At 42.3% G+C, this 18176-nt stretch overlaps 1 protein-coding gene across 3 annotated transcripts in view; it reads right to left on the bottom strand.

The window, feature by feature from the left end:
• Positions 1-18176, bottom strand: part of WAPL (WAPL cohesin release factor) — a 135654-nt gene that overhangs the window by 23967 nt on the left and 93511 nt on the right. For all 3 annotated transcript variants that reach the window (XM_075934835.2, XM_075934834.2, XM_075934833.2), the window contains exons 6-9: positions 13314-13466; positions 12925-13061; positions 10102-10213; positions 1828-2055 (exon numbers count right to left, since the gene is read on the bottom strand). In XM_075934835.2, the coding sequence (XP_075790950.1) occupies positions 1828-2055; positions 10102-10213; positions 12925-13061; positions 13314-13466 (630 nt within the window). The remainder of the gene's footprint in view (positions 1-1827; positions 2056-10101; positions 10214-12924; positions 13062-13313; positions 13467-18176) is intronic.

Raw genomic sequence — 18176 nt, 5'->3', positions numbered from 1 at the left:
AAGCCTGAGCCTCACAAACCCAGGTGAGAGCGTGGAAGGGGGAGAACAAGCCCAAATTCCACCTCTCTAGGCAAGGGGGGAGGGGGAGAGACACAAAATCAAAGCCAAAAGGTTTCAGCCTCAGTCAGGATGTCTAATCTGAAGTTCACTATGCAGGGCTGAAGAGCTCAGGCTTCAGCTTCAGGCGGTGGGACTTGGCCTTCTGTTTCAGCCCTAGGCCCAGCAAGTCTAATGCCAGCTCTGGCAATCCCATTAAAACAAGTGTCACAAGTAGGGATGTTAAAATTTGTTTATTCAAGTAAATCTGTAACCACTGAAATTTTCAGCAGTTACACACTTACATGCTGGGGGGGCAATTGGCTACCCAGGAGCCTACTTGCTTTTAAGCCAGCTTCCTGTGCCCACTGGCTCCTGCTGTGCTCCTGTAGCAATGTGCAGGAAGGGAGCCCTGCATGTAACCGTGCACATTAACTGATGAGCCCAAACTCATCGGTTAACTGTGTAAATGGTTATACAGTCACATCCCTACCGCGACCTACAGTTTGAGAACTGCTGATCTGTACAGATACACTGCAGTTTATACTCAGGCTACCAAACTGGATATACAAGTTTTTCATGTTTTTATATCAAATCAAAATGGTACATATTTTCCATTTCAGAGTGTGAGATATATGTATTAGGTGTACAAGAAGAGGTGATTAAATCTGGATCAAATTAAGGATGTTAAATTTAGATTAATCAAATAGTCAATGCAAATTACATCAACTATTTGATTAGTTGATAAGGGTGCCTCCACCTTTGAAATGTAGTAAGAGCCGAGCTGGCTCTTGCTACATTTCAAAAGCAGAAGCGTCGCAGGGAGCATGGCCATCGGGGGACTTAAACAGTCCCCAGCTGGCCCCGCTCCTTCTCCCTACGGAGATGGTACTGTGGGGAAACTGCCTTTTAAGCCAGCTCCCCCAGCAACGGATCCTGCCCCCTTTGCTGCCTCTCTCTGAGCAAGGGGGGGGAGGAGGGCTCATGAGAGCAACCAGTCAATTAGTCGCTTACATCCCTAGTTCAAATGTCAGTTTTGTCAGTGGACTGCCCACTATGCAAAGAGTCAAAGAATTTTCCCCTACTTTTTCTGTATCTTTTGGGGTTTTCCATCACCCCTGTATAAAAGGGAAAGCATCTGAACACTCTGATACCAGCCACTGTTGGAGGCAAGATTTTAGAATAACTGAATTGCTGTTCCGACCTGCAATGACAGTTCGTACATACAAATGTTAAAATGGCCAGGAAAGCAAAGGTATTTAGAAGAAAAGTCAGTCCTGACCTCATCACATTATGCTTTAATTACGCACAACTATCCAACTACTTGATGATGCAAAGACACCTGGAGCAACTTGAGAATAATTTCAGCTTTAACTGTGTATTTCTACAGACAAACCTTTATTGTTATTGTTATCTAATTTTGGTAGGTGAAATATCATATATACTTCATGTTTAATTCTTATTTAATTAAAAACTATATTACTATCTACAATAGGACAATAATGTGGTGAACTGCAGAACTACTGTAACTTACTATATAGAATTAGAGTAGCCTAGAAAAGAATTTGGAAATTTAAACATGACACAAGTGAGCACAGCATATAAAAGGATATTCTACAAAGAATCCTGAAGACATTTTAGACTACTCTTGGATTCCAAAACACCCCACAAGACACAAGATAAATACTTTAACTAGAATTAAAAGATAGTTGCTGCCAATAAAGTTCATTTTACCAAGCATTTCACTTAAGTTAAATTTTAAAACAGATCTTTCAAACACAACAGACTCACCGTGATGTTTTCGAGATCAAGATGTTTGTTGTGAACAGTTTCACAGAGTCGCCGGATTTTTTCCTTAATTTTGTTCATGTCTTTTTCATTAAGCAGCTTAGCAGAAGAAGCATCTTGCTCTAGCTCCAAAAGCCGAATCATCAGATCTAGACTAGCTCTGTCCAAATCCATGTTCAAACGATCTCTGCTTAGGATGTACATAAGAGCTGCTGTACAAAGTGACAGATTCTTGAAAACAAAAGAAATATAAAATTGTAGCAATACTTGTGCTAGATGAAGACTGTACAACACTTATACAGGAAAAGTTTTTAACAAAGTTGGTTATCTAAAGGAGAAATTGGTCAGATTCTGCCTATGCCAGCACTGAAACTGGTAACTATAACTGTGTCTGAACACTGTTCTTTCTAGCAAGACACTAACTCTTTCCCTGGCCAACACAGGCAAGTCAACAAATCAGTTGTTTAATTTACAAAATCCTGCTAGAGAAGCAAAGCATTTGAAAATAGCCCCCAAGTAGTCACTGGGGCAGAGAGGATAACAAATGAAAACTTCAGGGCAGCAATACAGAAGGGAATTATGGGAAGGACCGGTGCAAAGGGGAAGTAGCAGGGGTTCTGAGGATATAGTTTGGCAGGGATTAAAATTCTGGTTAGCTAGAGAGAAGGCAAGAGAGGAGACAGAGATGAAGACAGAAGAGGCTCTGCAGGGATGAAGGACAAGTCATAAAAATGTCACCCCAGAAAGCAGGGAATCATTGCCTACAGTTCGTTGGGGATTCCCAGCACAGAGCCTCAAATTCTTAGTGGAAGTCCCCCATGAGGGTTCCCTAAACCCAGAGAAACTCTGTCCCTTGAGTTAAGGATTCCCCAGTCTGGCAGTCTGGCCCACAAAAAGCCTGGCAAGAACCAGTCTGTGGTAGGTTGGATCCAGAAGTCATCCCTGGGATTGTCGTCCTGTGTGCTGATCAAACCACTCATCACCACCCCCTTCCTACTCTCTAGGGTATCCTTCTGTCCTGTTGGAAGCTCTGATCTCCCTAGCCAAAGCACAGAGTTGAGTTATTGAGCTTTAGCACAGCAACATAGATGCTGAACTAGCTTAGCTCTGGGAGAGCTCTGCTATAAAGCTATTGACAGCACCCAGGTATCCAAGCACCTAAAGGGACCAAAACCACAAATAAATGCAACTTCCTCTGTATAAGAGTTTTACAGACAAAGCTCATAAGTTTGCCCTCTTTACCAATGAAAGAGAGGTATGTAGCATGGTGCTCCCCTCCCCCAGATAACAATTATTTACCCCGGGCTTGAGAATAAACAAAAGTGTTTTTATTAAGTATAAAAAGAAGGATGTAAGTCACTGCTAGTGAAAACAAAAACAAATCTAAGTTACAAAGCCAAAATAAACAAAATATGCCAGCTATTGCTAATGCACTAAAACTTATTACGTGCAAATTCTGACCTTAAACAGTTGTTCCTAATTATCTCTTTCACAAGCAAGACAAAAATGTAGTTTGGGGCCAGTCCTTCCCCCAGGTCAATCTTAGGTGTTTCTAGCAGGCATCTTGGGTGCTAGGCAGGGAGTGAGGAGGGTCTCCTGATATCTGGCCACTTGCTCTACTGTTATATTCCTCTTGCCCAATTCTTTGTAATCAGTTCAAACTTCTCACCTTGAGCAGAAAAGTACCAGATCCAAATTGAGTTCCACATCAGGTGGCCTGGCTACAGACCAACCACTGTTTGGGCTTATAGGAAAAACAAAACCATTCACAGGTCACTGAATTGATAACCTAGCTATTACGTTCCTAAACTATCACTAAAGAATGGTTACTTACCTTGTAATTGTTTTTCTTCAAGATGTGTTGCTTATGTCCATTCCATGTAGGTGTGTATATGGACACAAACATGCATGCGTCGCCGGAGAGTTTTTCCTCAGCAGTGCCTGTCAGGCCAGCAGGGAGCCCCCTGGAGTGGCGCTGGTATACCAGCTGATATATACCCCTGCTGGCCCCCTACCCTCTCAGTTCCTTCTTACCGGAGTACTCCGAAGAATGGGAGGCGGGTGGGATTTGGAATGGACATGAGCAACACATCTCGAACAACAACAGTTATGAGGTAAGTAACTGTTCTTTCTTCGAGTGATTGCTCATGTCCATTCCACATAGAGAACTCCAAAGCAGAAACTAAGGAGGTGGGGTCGGAGCAATGAGAGGGTTATTGGCCTCTTGCACAACAGGCTGAGGAGGGTCGAGAACCAATGCTGTTTGGGCCATGCCAGGGTGATAAGAACCAGGGACGCCTTGAACTCCCGCACTCACAAGAGGATCCTGTGAACCAGTGGGAAGGTGTAGGAAGGCATATAGTAGGCCCCTGGGCCAGAGACGGAGTAGTGTGTCTCCCAGGGAGTCCCTCCTCAGCCCCGTGAGGGAGCAGAACCTCAGACACTTCTTGTTCTTTCTGGGGGCAAACAGGTCTAGGCAGGGAAATCCACACTTGTGGAAGACGGAAGAAGCTACTTCCCTTCTGAAGGACCACTCGTGGCTGGAGAAGGCCCTGCTCAACTGGTCTGCCAGGGCATTCTGGGATCCGGGGAGGTAAGAGGCCATCGGGTGAATGTCCGCCCTGATGCAGAGGTCCCACAGGCGGGGAGAGTGCGCCCCGCCTTGTCTGTTGATATATGAGACCACTGCCATGTTGTCTGATAGGATAAGGACCGGCCTGCCCCCTTGTGAGGAAAGCCACACAGGCCAGATGGACTGCCCAGAGTTCCTTGACATTTATGTGTAGAGAGAGATCATCCTGGGACCACTTACCTCGTGTCTTTTCAGAGTGTTCTGTAATCATGCTGCTTCAGTTTGCCCCTCAATTCCTGCACCCTCTTTCCTGCCCCATCATAGAGCCCCTCGTCAGTGTAAACCAGACAACAAGGGACACAGCCTGGATGGTTGGCAGAGAGAGATGATATAGACTGTGTTGGAGTGGATATGCTGGGGGGTTGTCACTTTGAGCACAGAATTAGATCTGGGGCAATGGGAGAGCTCAAGGTTTCTGTGCAAGTGCACACAAAAAAACCTATGTAGGCCAATGAGTCTGCTAAGGGAGCAGATAAGCCTCTAAAAGGTTTCTGAGAAGTAGGCAAGCAAAGAGGCTGGGAGCTATCTGTGCAGCAGAGATGACAGGGGATGTGGGAAATCAACAGAAAGACAATGTGTGCCGGGGACCCTAGGATAGCAGCACCCTTCTTTAAGATGTGCTAATAAAGGAGAGTTATTTAATAACTCAGAAAGATTATAGATCCAGCTCATTTAAGCAGCTTGGTCAGGTCACGTGTACTTTATACAGTAGCTTACTTGACAGGGATTTGGTCCATAATAACTATTAGCTTAAAAATTTGGCTTCAACAGCAGAAAAATATAGATTTGTACGCACACCGTATAAGTATAGGAAATACTGGTTTAGGAGTTCTGAACATCAGCCAATGCGGAGAAGAGAGGTTAAATAGTAGGGTCAGTGAGGGGTCATGATGCTAGATTTGATGAAATCTTAATTTTCGATTCATCCCAATATAAAGTTTTGAATCTTAGCGCTATGAAGTTTTCCCAGAAAATACACTCTAGATTTCATTTTAAAAAGGCACAATTTTCAAAGAAATTAATCTTCCAAAAAATATTGGACAGGGGAGGGAAGAGAAGGGTTAAAAAAATAGGGCTTATGACAGAAGTCTGAAGGCAACCTTGATTACAGAACTGCAAATAATGCCGCCATAATAATGTTAAAAGAAAAAAATTCTTCAGCTCTTCTTACATGCACACACACACCAAAAACTAAAGGCCAATTACTCCCACTGAGAACAATTTTGGTCTTTGTCTCTTCAGTCTCATTCTATTTATGTTCTAGCTTGTGGGAACAGATAGTTATCTTCAAATATTATAATGTATTCCATATTTCTGAATAATTCACATGTTTAAGACATTTGAAACATTTTTATGGGTAACTACTGAATTTTCATAAAAACAGTTTTTGTTTTAAAAATTAAATAATCTGGTACTCTGAAGTATTCATAGCATATTTTGGACAAGACAGACATTTAAGCTGCAGTTTCTTGAAAGTTTACCAATTATGTGGAATAACTATTTTTCAAAGATGACAATTTGTATTTAAGAATACTTCTGAGATACCTGGTAATTATATTGTGCCTACTGGGCACAAAAGAATCTTACCCACTGCACTACTATTCATATCCTCTTATGATAAACTAACCATTTTATTTTCTCAAGCCCACTATAAAGTACTGTTGCAAAGAAAGTACTGATTGATTTTCAACATTTCCAATTATGTTATCATTCAGTGCAAACTCTCTCACTATTAATAGTTACAAAACTGTAAAGAAACATTCTTATATGTCCTTTTTAAAAACCTTTCTAAATCTAAGTGAACCTAGCACTACCTATATCATCAATGAACACAATAGCATGTGGTAAGAGCAAGTAGGGATGTAATACTATAGTCCATTAAATGATTAATCACTATTTGGGTGGTTAACACTATCAGCTACATGCAATCCCCTCACCCACTGTAGCTCTGCAAAGCACATTTTTTAGTGGGCTGGCCAACAAGTTGTTTCAATCCTGGATTCCAGCATCAACTCCCACCGCACCTCTGCATTAGAAGCACTTTAATAGCTGGCGCGCTGGCAGGCTGACAGTCCTGGCTCCAGCCGGGTCCTGGCAACTACCCCCGCTGCGACTCTGCATTATTAGGGGAGTGAGCCAGCCTGCCTGCACAACAGCTCCCCAGTCTCCTAATAATGCACAGCCACAGTGAGAGTAGTCTCTGGAACCCAGCTCCATCTGGGACTGAGCGCTTACAATGCTAACTCTTATTGATTAATTGTGCAGTCAACAAAATCTGTTGACTACACGATTAGCTAATTACACACTTTTTACGCAACCCTCGGAGCAAGCATTATTTTTTTGAAGTAGTTATTGTTTCCCCATTCCCTTTTGGACTGATTTGAGTTCTCTGTTGCTTTTGTTGAGTCTTAGAACCAAAATCTATTTCTAATCATTTGAACTAAATTAAAAATATTAGTGAAACACAAGTGTTATGTCATGTAGATCTATGCAACAGCAGTGAGGAAGTATGCAGAAGGATATTTTATTTAAAACAAATATGTATCCTCCTGTTACAGAATAGCACACTATTATTGACAAAAACACTAGTAGCTGTTCAGAATCTCTTAGTTTCTATATCTAAAATACATTTAAAAGACATTATATGAAAGCCTAACTTTCTTTTCAACATATCAAAAGTGGATGTTTACTTGGTCAAACATGTTTCTGGAAAAAAACAATTTAAATCAAATATTGCAAGCGCTTTTTTGAAACTGGTGTTTTAGTTCATCAGAAAATAAAGAAGTGGTTGCAATTGTGAAGATAGCACAAGATGTTATTGTACATTCATACAAATTTCATTCATGTGACTCCCTTAACCAGTCTCCTGGTAGCCTGTGTTTAGCTACCTTCAATTTCGCAATACAAAATGAGATTTTATTTCATGTGTGCATTTCCATGCCACTCTTGATTCTTGCAAGAAAACAGCAAATTCAATGTTGTTGTTAGCCAAATCAACTTATAAGAGATGTCAGAGAAACAGCTGGTTGGGATTTTGACTACACAAAGGATCGAATGGATATTTCCAAAATCATTTTCAATAACAAACTCTCCTTATGACATTCTCCAAAAAGGTCTTCAGAGGAAAAATGGCACCCACAAAACTTAGAAATGGTTTTCACTGAAGGTGATCAGGAACAGGTAACATGGATTCACCAAGGGTAAGTCATGTTGACCAACCTGATTACCTTCTATGATGAGATGAGATCAGATACCTGGCTCTGGGGACATGAGGAAATCAGTAGACAATAATATACAGTAAGCTTCCAATAATCCAGCATCTTTAGGACCCAGGGGGTGCCGGATTATCAAATATGACAGACTATCGGAAGAGGAGAGCTATGAGGGGCCTGGGGTGGAGTTGGGGGGGATGCACCCCTTGGCGCTGCGGGACCAACCCGGCAGCACCCCAGCTGCTCTGCCCCAGGCGTCCCCAAGTCAGCTGCTGCTGAAACTGACCAGTGGCTGAATCGGGGAAGCCGGGGGCAAAGCAGCTCCAATTGTCCGGCTGCCCGGAGCACTTCCGGGTTCCAGATGGTGCCGGACCATCAGGAGTGCCGGACCATTGGATGCCGGACCACTGGAGTTTTACTGTACCTTGAATTTAGCAAAACTTTTGATACAGTTTCCCACAATATTCTTGCTGGCAAGTTAAAGAAGGCAGGCTTGGAAGAATGGACTGTAAGGTGGATGGTCATCAATGGCCCAATGTCTATTTGGCAACTGGTATCAAGCAGAGTGCCCAAGGAGTTGATCCTGGGGCTAGTTTTATTCAACATCTTCATTAGCGATCTGGATGAGGGGATAGATTGCATTCTCAGCAAGTTCATGGATGACACTAAGCTGGGGGGAGACGGAGATATGCTGAAGAACAAGAATAAGGTCCAGAGAGACTTACACAAATTGGAGGATAGGACCAAAAGAAATTTGATGAGGTTCAACAAAAGCCTGCAATCCTACACTTAAGAAGAAAAGAGCCTATACACTATTACAGGCTACGGATTGATTGGCTGGCCAGTTGTGCAGAAACAGTCCTGGGGATGACAAGAAGCCAGATACAAGTCAACAGTACGTCTTTGTTGTCAAGAAGGCAAATGGCATACTGGGCTGCATTAGTAGGCGCATTGCCAGCAAATCAAGGGAAGTGATTATTCTCCTCTACTTGACACTGATAAGGCTGCATTTGGAATATTGTACTTAGTTTGGGGGCCCCCACTACAGAAAGAATGGGGACAAATTGGAGAGAGTCCAGCAGAGAGCAACAAATATGATTAGGGGGCTGGAGCACATGACTTATGAGGAGAGGCTGAGGAAACTGGTCTTATTTAGTCTGCAGAAATGAAGAATGAGGGGGAATTTGATATCAGCCTTCAAGTTCCTGAAGGGGGTTCCAAAGGAGGATGGAGCCGGGCTATTTTTAGTGGTGGCTAATGACAGAACAAGAAGCAATGGTCTCAAAGTTGCAGCATGGGAAGTTTAGGTTGGACATTAGGAAAAACTAGTTCACTAGGGAAGTGGTGAAGCACTGGAATGAGTTGCCCAGCAAGGTGGTGGAATCTCCAACCTTAGAGGTTTTTAAGGCCAGGCTCAAGAAAGGCCTCACTGAAATGATTTGGAGCTGGTCCTACTTTGAGCAGGGACTAGATAAGGGCTGGCCAACCTGCGGCTCGCGAACCTCATGCAGCTCTTCCCCCTCTTAAATTGCGGTTCATGAAGCCTCCCCCATGGCTCGCGAAGCTGCCCCTGCGCCCCTAAAAATGGTCACCAGGCCCCCGGTGCTCACCGTCCGGCACGGCAAAGCAAAATGGCACTGACAACATGGCACCGGCCGATGGGAGCCTGATGTGGCTTTCCTCCACCTCAACAACTTTTTTCCCCTCGGCCTTTTGCACTCTATCCCCAACTATTGTGGCTCTTTGCCTTTGATAGGCTGGCTACTCCTGGACTAGATGAACCCCTGAGATCTCTTCCTATCCCAATCTTCTATGAGTCTATGAACCCAACTGGTGAGGTTTGAGGGAAAGTGAAAACTCAGCTTCATCTCACTAGCTGAAATAAAACAGGTCACCCTTTCAAGGTCTTTCATTAAAAATTAATACTGTACTGCCCTATAACTTGCAGCACTAGTAGCGTAGGATGCACACTATGGACAGCTACAAAGGAAAAAGTATCTACATTCAAGCTATTTTATACTGACAAGTTTAAGTTGAGATAAAAATAAAGAATAATCCAGATATTTATTGCAGTGAAATTGAAAAGAAAAATAGTAGTGTTAACTTATCTAAGCAGTACTTTAAACTAAATAGAATTAAATAGTATGAAAACTGAAAGTGGTAAAGAAGATTTGAAATCAATGACAAACTCAGCTCCAATTCTACCACTTTTGATTGCATGAAAGAGAACACAGGCACTCTCTACTTTCCCATGTTGTGTTTCTGTGTAGACTTCTGAAGTTGGGCCATTATTTCCAAATGTTAAATTCAATCAAACTATTTAAAAAACGTAATTAATGCACTTCTATATTTCCAAGATTCCCATTCATGTGCAGCCATTCTAATGTGACTTGAAGCTAACCAAATTGTATAGGGCATATGGAATAGGAATACCTGGTGGTGTTGGGAATCATCCAGTGTTTTGAAGACCATGGCTACCATCCCATGTGCTCTCAGGTGCATCCGGAAACTGGGCATGGCGCATTTTGTCGCCAAGCTAATAACACTAGAAAAAACAGACAAACATTAATGTCTTTGAAAGTCTCCACATTTATTTAAGAAAAAGGCTAGTCAAGCAAATAAGTCTAACAAACATGAATATATGTATATCAGAAAATCCAGCTGCTTGTGGGCTTACAAAAAGGTTTGTTATATATTTATTTCATCCTTGTAAGATTTACCACCAATTTCAAATGATGAAAATATGCAGCATTCTATTTTAGGACTGCTTACTCAGACTGGGCTTAGCTGGTTTCTTCTTTTACTGTTAGATTCAATAGGGTTGCAAATGAATAAGATCAAGGGTTCTGGGAACAACTTTAGCTGAAAGAAAAACCTTCACTGGGTAAGACACAAGCTTGGTGAAGAGGACTGAGGAAAGTTTATTGTGATCTGACGCCCTGGTTAAAAACTGCTATGGCTTATTTGTAATCCCTCTTTACCATGCCTGAAGTTTCAAGTGCTAATCTAGGGGCTAGGACGGGGTGGGCAAATACTGTCCCACAGACCAAATCAGGTCTGCCACGGTTAGCCACCATAATTTCCATAATTTAGCCGTGGGTTATATTTGTTTTTACATACCCCACACACTCCACACTTCCCTTCCTCTCCCCCCTCGGGGCATACTCGGGTGCGGAGTATATTTGCTAAATTACGGTACCTGTGCTTCCACAGGTACTGGGGAATCACAGCTCCTGTTGATCCTGGCCAATGGGAGCTATGATCACCCATACCTGTGGAGGTGCAGGTAAATATAGTGGCAGTGGCCCACCTGGGGCTAACCCTTGTGAACTGCCAACATTTCGTTGCCCACCCCTGGGCCAGGAGGATTTTGGGTGGTGGCGATGAGGAGTTTGGACTAACCCACCAAGTCAATTTTGAATTTTAGTGAAAAAGGAGGGCCCTACCATAGCAATCAAACCATCAGGTATGTATACCTCTCTCCCTTCCCCCGTCAATATTCAAAATGCCTGTTTAGAGTGGGTAGTCATGTTTTTGTTCCTCCTCTTGCCCTACATACGGTTTTTTATTTACTTTCTTAAATAATTCTAATTGGGATTGTCTGAGTTTTCAGCTGCACCCTGAACAGGTTTTACTAAATACGTTCCCTTAAAAATCTGTGAAGTTTCTTAATGCCGCATTCAGCTGTGCTGTACTCAACTTTTTTAAAAAAAAGTTATATTTTCTTACCACTGTAGTTAAAAATTAAAGGTCTTCAAAGGTGTAAGAAGAATACAAATATCAGGAGTAGAATGGAATACTACATTATAAAGAATTCTCCATGACACCAATGGAATCTTTAAAAAGCATATGAAACTGTCCTCTTTTACAGTCTGCAATCACAGCAGCATTCAAGGTTCAGTTTGCCACCACGGCTTCTGACTCTCCTAACTATCCTTATCCCTATATGTTGGTTTCTTTGGAAAACACACAACTTGCATTGATAGGATGAAAATTTCCATTAGTACAAGTTAGATCTAATATCCTATATAATTTTAGAAGCAGAGAACAAGATTTAAAAGATTTTTGAAAGTTTACAGAGAAACAGCTTATTGAATGTGAGTAACTTAATTCTAAAGTTCTTAGTTACAACGATTATTTACATCAGGGGTGGGGAACCTAAGGCCCAGGGTCAGACGCAGTCCCCAGCTTGCCTGGATCCAGCCCTCAGGGTTCAGGGTCCTTCCTCCCAGCATTGGGGAGCCTGCCCGGCACTCCAGCCCCCCGCCCAACTGATTTTTCTGTGGGTCAGTGGCCCACCACTGATTTACATAATTGTATATCTACATAACTCAATCAGGAGAACTGAGATCTCTGCAAGTTATGGTAAATCAATCAACACTATTGCAATGGCTTGAATTAACTAGACGTAACTTAGTATCTGCTTTTCAAAATTATATAGCTATTTTTGATACACTCCGGAATGCCAAATAAAGTTTCACTATCATCTAAATCTACAGTGCATGTTTTTCTTCTAGAATAACTGTAGTTTTGCCACAGCTATAGAGAAACAATTATACAAGTATGAAAGATAAAAGGGATTTTATATTGCTATAAAATCACTGTCCTAGATATTAGATCTTCAAACTATAGAAAACTGTATTGAACCAATATTTTCAGCATGTGAATTGTTACATTTAATTCCATTTGTGTCAAGAATAGCATTTAAATGTACAATGCAAGAAGAAAATGTAGAGATGAGCAAAATATAACCAAACACTAACTCTAATGTTCATGTGTTAAATAGAGAATGGTGAAGGAAACTTTAGCATGATGATAATATATCGATGTCAGTAAGTGTCTGGGGATGCTTTCTTACACATATATTTATAATTCTTTAAAAACTGAAATTTCTATTAAAGAGCAGTGGATTGATGCTTCCTTCCTTGCTTATAATCATATCCAAATAAAGAAAAGATAAAGACTGCAAAAAATAAATTCATTTGTAATCAGTACAAAAGTAAGTTAGGGGATGTAATTTGACTGTACAAAATCCTCTTTTATCCTTCCCCACATTAAACATTCACATTCATGACACTATAAATGTCATCTACCATACTTTCAGATTTGTTATTGCTGCTGTTCCAGGCAGCAGAAACTCTAGATAACTACTGACATTTTACAGTCATATCAAATATTTAGAAGAACTATATTTAACTCACTTTTTTCCTTTCAATACAAGAAAGGAACATATACAAGATACTTTAAATATCTCACCTAAGGCAACGTGTGTTTAGGGGCTGATTGCTCTTCAGTCCGCTTAGCAAGTATTCAATATCATCTGTGAACTCTTGATTTTCACCAAATTCCACTACATCATTGAAGTGCTTTACATGCTGAACAACAGTGTACAACTGGAAGATACAAATATATATTGAACACAATACATTGCTGTTGGGACAGATATAAAGTTAACACATTTAATATTATCTTTGAAAAACTGACTAGACTAATTCATATTTTAGTGAAGATAATTTAGGTCATTCAACTAAATATGCAACAATACCCCTACCTTTAACGGGGAAAGCCAATGCTTCATTTGACACTATTCATTCAATATATATTAGAACCAATAATTACTTTAAAATTTTCTTGAAAATACTTACTTCCTTGTCTTCTTTCCTACATTTCAATGCAGTTACTATCTCTTGATAGGGCTGAGTAGGTATTGTCACAGTTTTTATCACTTTGGGAGGTGGTGCAGGAGCCTTAAAAACTCCATCATCTTTATGAACTGCCTCCTTTGAAGATAGCCTTACCTATCAATGAGAAAGTGAATGTTCAAAACAACTTCCCATTTTAGCAAACACACACTAAACATACAGAAACAGAACAGGGTGTGCATTTATCAAAATCAAATCTTGGGTTTTCTAAGACCCCAGAGGTGTTCATGTACCATTCTTCAAATCTGGAAGCTGCCATGTAATTTAAATGGATGTTAAATATGTAACTTTATTTAAGGAAAAAAGAGGGTCTGATGGGACTTCAAAATTAAAGGAGCAGACAGAATCGTTTGCACTGATTAACTTAAACTGATTGCCAGGGTAGGTGAAATAAAGTTAAAATTCTTTGTTGACTCTTACTAATGCACTGGTCATTTTATTTCCCAGAGGTTTAACACCTGTGGTGTACAACACACTAGCCACATGTGGCAATTTGGCCAGTTGAGTGTGGCTAGTGTGTGGCGGTTTGCTTCAACTAGTTGGACACCACAGTCCTTGACATTACTGAGCTGGTTGCTATATCCAATCATTAGCACACTTTACCCTAGTCTCAATGTGGGCGTGACACTGAATGTTTACCTTTGTCTCAATGTGAATGGGATGAAAATCTGTCTATACATTTTAGAAATGTGCATCTAGTCATCTCTCTGAGTTAGTTTGTTCAGAAACTCCTCCTAAACGAGAAGAGCTAACACCACCAAATTTGGTATACAGTTTCCTGTTATCCTGAGCACAGGGGAGAGCTCTATTGCAAATTGACCACCAGGAACAGCTGCACCATTAGAGGGGAAGAAAGTGGCCAGAAGGTCTGGGGCTCACCATTTTGCCTGGCACCAGATTGGGTAAGTAGCCCACATGCCCCAAACCTGACCTGTTGGTGACAGCGATGGGGAAAGGGGCAGAGAGATGACAGGAGGCCCCTGCTGGTCAGGAGCAATGGGGAGAGAGGAGGCAGAGAAAGCACCGCGGACCGGGGAGTGGGAGAGAAAGCCTGCAGGCTTGGAGGGAGGAGAGGCAGAGAGAAAGCCCCATGGGCTTGGAGGGGGAGGGGAGCAGGGTTCCCCCTAAAGTGCACACCTAGAATTTGATCATCACACACCTTCTTAGAAGAGCTGTGTAGAGGATGCTCAGCTGTTCTGGGGCAGGGCCACATGGCCACTATACAGCCCTGGCCCTACCTTCATCCCTTTCCTAGGGCTAGAACTGCAGCCAGGCTGGGCCACATGGTGGCTGCTGGAGCTGGAGCCTGGGTCGTAACACTAAAAATAGCACTGCAGCCCCAGATCTAGTCTGGGCTGCGCCCCTTGTGTCAGGACAGGAGCCAGGGCTGCAGTGCTATTTTTAGTATCACAGTCTTAGCCCCAGAAGCCACCATGCAAGCTCCAGCATTAGCTGCTCCCAGGGTGGGACCATGTGGCAGGCAGCTGCCTCGTGTGCTGGGACTGCAGTTGAGGCCGCCTGTGGTGGGCTGGGACCACAGTACTAAAAATAGCACTGCAGGCGGCCCTGGCTCCAATCCCAGCACAGGAGGCAGCCACCCACCACGACAAAGGCAGAAGGTGAGGGAAGGGGCACGGGGAGAAATAAGAGGAAGGTGGGGGTTAGAAGAGGAAGGGGCTTGTGCTAAGGTGAGAGGAGGGGGCAAGGGCAGGAGAAGAAAGGGGAAGGCACCAAAGGGCAGGGTGGGAGGGACAAATGCCATGGGGCCAAGAAACAACCTAAACACAACAGTTCTTTCCTAAAGACAATAGTTCTCTTTATTACATATAAATAGTCAACTTAGGATGCGTCTACACTGCACCATTATTTCGAGACTAGCCAATTAGCCCGTCATAAGATGGGATTTTCAGGTCTCTCCTCAATGTCCGTCTTCTCTCCTGAGCCTTCGGTCTCTCTCTTCTCCTCGTACTGCCTCCCGCCCCCCCCCTCATCCATATATATATATATCTCTCTCTCTCTCTCTCTCTCTCTCCCCCCCCCCCCCCCCTCCACCGCGGAGCCCAAACGGCCATTTGGGCTCTGCACTCCCCATGCTGCATGGGGAGCACGTAACCCAAATGGTCGCTTGCGCCACTTGCTCCTGTACAGCAGCCCAGCTGAGCAGTGCAGAAGTCAGCCAAGCGCCATGGCAGGAGGCGAAGGGGGGCAAGGTGGTGACATTCACAGCGAGTGGGCGGGGCCTAGAGTTGCTGTCACACCGCACATCACCGCCCCACCCCCTTCATCTCCAGCCATGGCGCTCGGCTGCCTTCTGCGCCGCTCAGCCGGCTTCTGCGCCGCTCAGCCGGCTTCTGCGCCGCTCAGCCGGCTGCCACGGGGGAGCAAGTGGCGCAAGCGGCCATTTGGGCCCCACACTCTCCATGCGGCACGGGCCGCCCAGAAGAACAGCCAGCATTTCAGGAAACAGCGCCCGCCGGAGGGAACAGCCAGTATTTCAGCATTACAGACTCTCAGACACTGGGCTACTATATATATGATAACTAGTATTATTTCGAAATAACAATGTGAGCATCTACACAGCCATTCTGTTATTTTGAAATAATGGACAGACAGATTATTCCAAAATCAGTACACCTCATTCTACAAGGAATAATGCCTATTCTGAAATAGCTATTTCGAAATAAGATGTGTGTAGATGCTCCGCAGCTACTATTTCAAAACAGCCCCTCACTAGGGCCATTCTAAGATATTCCTACTCTCCTGGGGCTCTAAATCGAGATAGCATGTCTACATTAGGGAAGCCTGCCTCGGATTAATTGAGTCTTTCCTGTTGTGTAGACATGCTATTTCAAAATAAGCTATTTTGGAATAACTCCTCTAGAATAGCTTATTTTGAAATAAGCATGCAGTGTAGATGTACCTTTAGAAAAAGTAGTTACACGGAAGACACAAACTAGAGCTAAAGCTCACTATGAATCAAATGCAGATTTCCCTTAATTGTCGGATTTGATCCGCTCATAAGCATTCTTCAAAGCTTGAACGTTTATTAAAAAAATAATGTACGAGAAAGGTGACAAATAATAGTCTTTGCTTTATTCTAGTGCACACATACATCTGATGGTGGTATTTCAAGTGGTCAACTCAACTACAAGAGTTCTTATTTTTCCTCAAAGCAAGAACTGTGTATTTACATGGAAAGGTTATCAAAGGAGTTTATGTAAAGCTGGATGTGTTTAATGAATTTCTTGGTTTTAAATGAAAATAATCAGCAGACAATAAAACAAAGGACATTTAAGGCATCTTCTGAAACTCCTTGACGTTAAGAAGCATCTTTCCATTAACTTCATGGAACTTTGGATCTGGTTCTTTAAGCTAGTATTTTATATAAAGCTTTACTTAAGAACAATTTAACTAAAAAGAGTGATGTATTATGTTATTTACTTCATTTTATGTCCTCTAACAAAGACATTCAAAGTATTCAGAGAAAAATATTTTCTCTACCTTTTTGTACATATAGAAACAAGAACTGATAAAGGTCCTTGTAGAGCAAGAACTTTCATGGTCCTCTTATTTAAAATAGATAAGTTTCATTTCTATACATTATGCAATCATTTACCTTGGCAGTTCTGAGGTACAGACAACTGCTGTCTGACCACTAACTCCATGTTCTTAGCTACAAAGTCTCCCATTGAACAAGTCTGAATTTAATGGTATGAATGCAATAAGTACAATTGTTTCAAACAAACACTAGGTACAAAGATGCTTGAATTAAATCAGATAAAATAAACCCTAAATTTATTTTTGTTCCAGTTATTATTGTGCTATTAAATCTTCATTCTTCACACCAGAAGGTCTATTTGGATCACAAAAGCAACTAAAGCTGCCAAACAGAAAGGGAACAGGCAGGTTGTTTGAATTATCTGAAGCAGAATGTGGCTCACCACACTTCAGAGACATTAGGAAACCCGCAAAACAAATGACACGTAGTTTAGTCCTGTCTAAGAAATGCTACAATATTGTGCAGCAGTGGTACGTGCACAAGTGAGGGGCACCTAGAATGACCTCACAGTCACTGTCACAATCTGGAGTCTGAACCTGGCCTTTACTACAAATTACACTTGAACCAACAGACACTTAGTCCTCCCAAGATGTCTACGCCACCATCCCTCAACACTGTCCCCTTCTGATCCCCACTTCTCTCACAAACCCTGCTCAGTAACTCACCAATACACTTGGTTTCCGCTACATGCTAAGTGCTCTTTCGAAAAAAGGCGTTATTGAATGCAAACAGGGCTTTTTCGAAAGAGAGCATCCAGACTGCCTGGGTGCTCTCTTTCAAAAAAGCAGCTCACTTTTTCAAAAGACGTGGTTGCAGTCTAAATGCTCTCTTTCTAAAGAGAGTTTTTTGAAAGAATCTTTCAAAAGAGGCTTGCAGTCTAGACGTATCCTTAGAGGCTACTGCTAGCTGTAGCCACAACTACTGTCTCCTACCATTTGACCTCTGAAAATGATTCCTGTCTGCAGGTAGCAGTCTTTCCATTTTTTCTCTGGAATAAGTGAACATGCAGAGAGGAAACATTGCAGAGCACTGAGGAAGCCACAATAAATTAAGGATGGTTTTGCAAATTAATGGCATTCTTCCTACACTTGTTTTATATGTACTCACATTTATATTTTATACACAATGACAACCCTTACTCTCTCCACATGCTTGCACCAGTTAGAAGTAATGTGGAGTGAATCCCTGTTTCACTGTAGCTATCTAGTAAATACCCAGCCTTTTAGCTATTTCACTGGGATAGTATA

This window comes from Pelodiscus sinensis, chromosome 8 (assembly GCF_052426305.1).
Source record: "Pelodiscus sinensis isolate ZL-2025 chromosome 8, ASM5242630v1, whole genome shotgun sequence".
NCBI classification, from domain to species: Eukaryota; Metazoa; Chordata; order Testudines; family Trionychidae; genus Pelodiscus; species Pelodiscus sinensis.
Note: the sequence above shows the minus strand (reverse complement) of the source record. Positions and strands in the feature narration are given on the sequence as shown.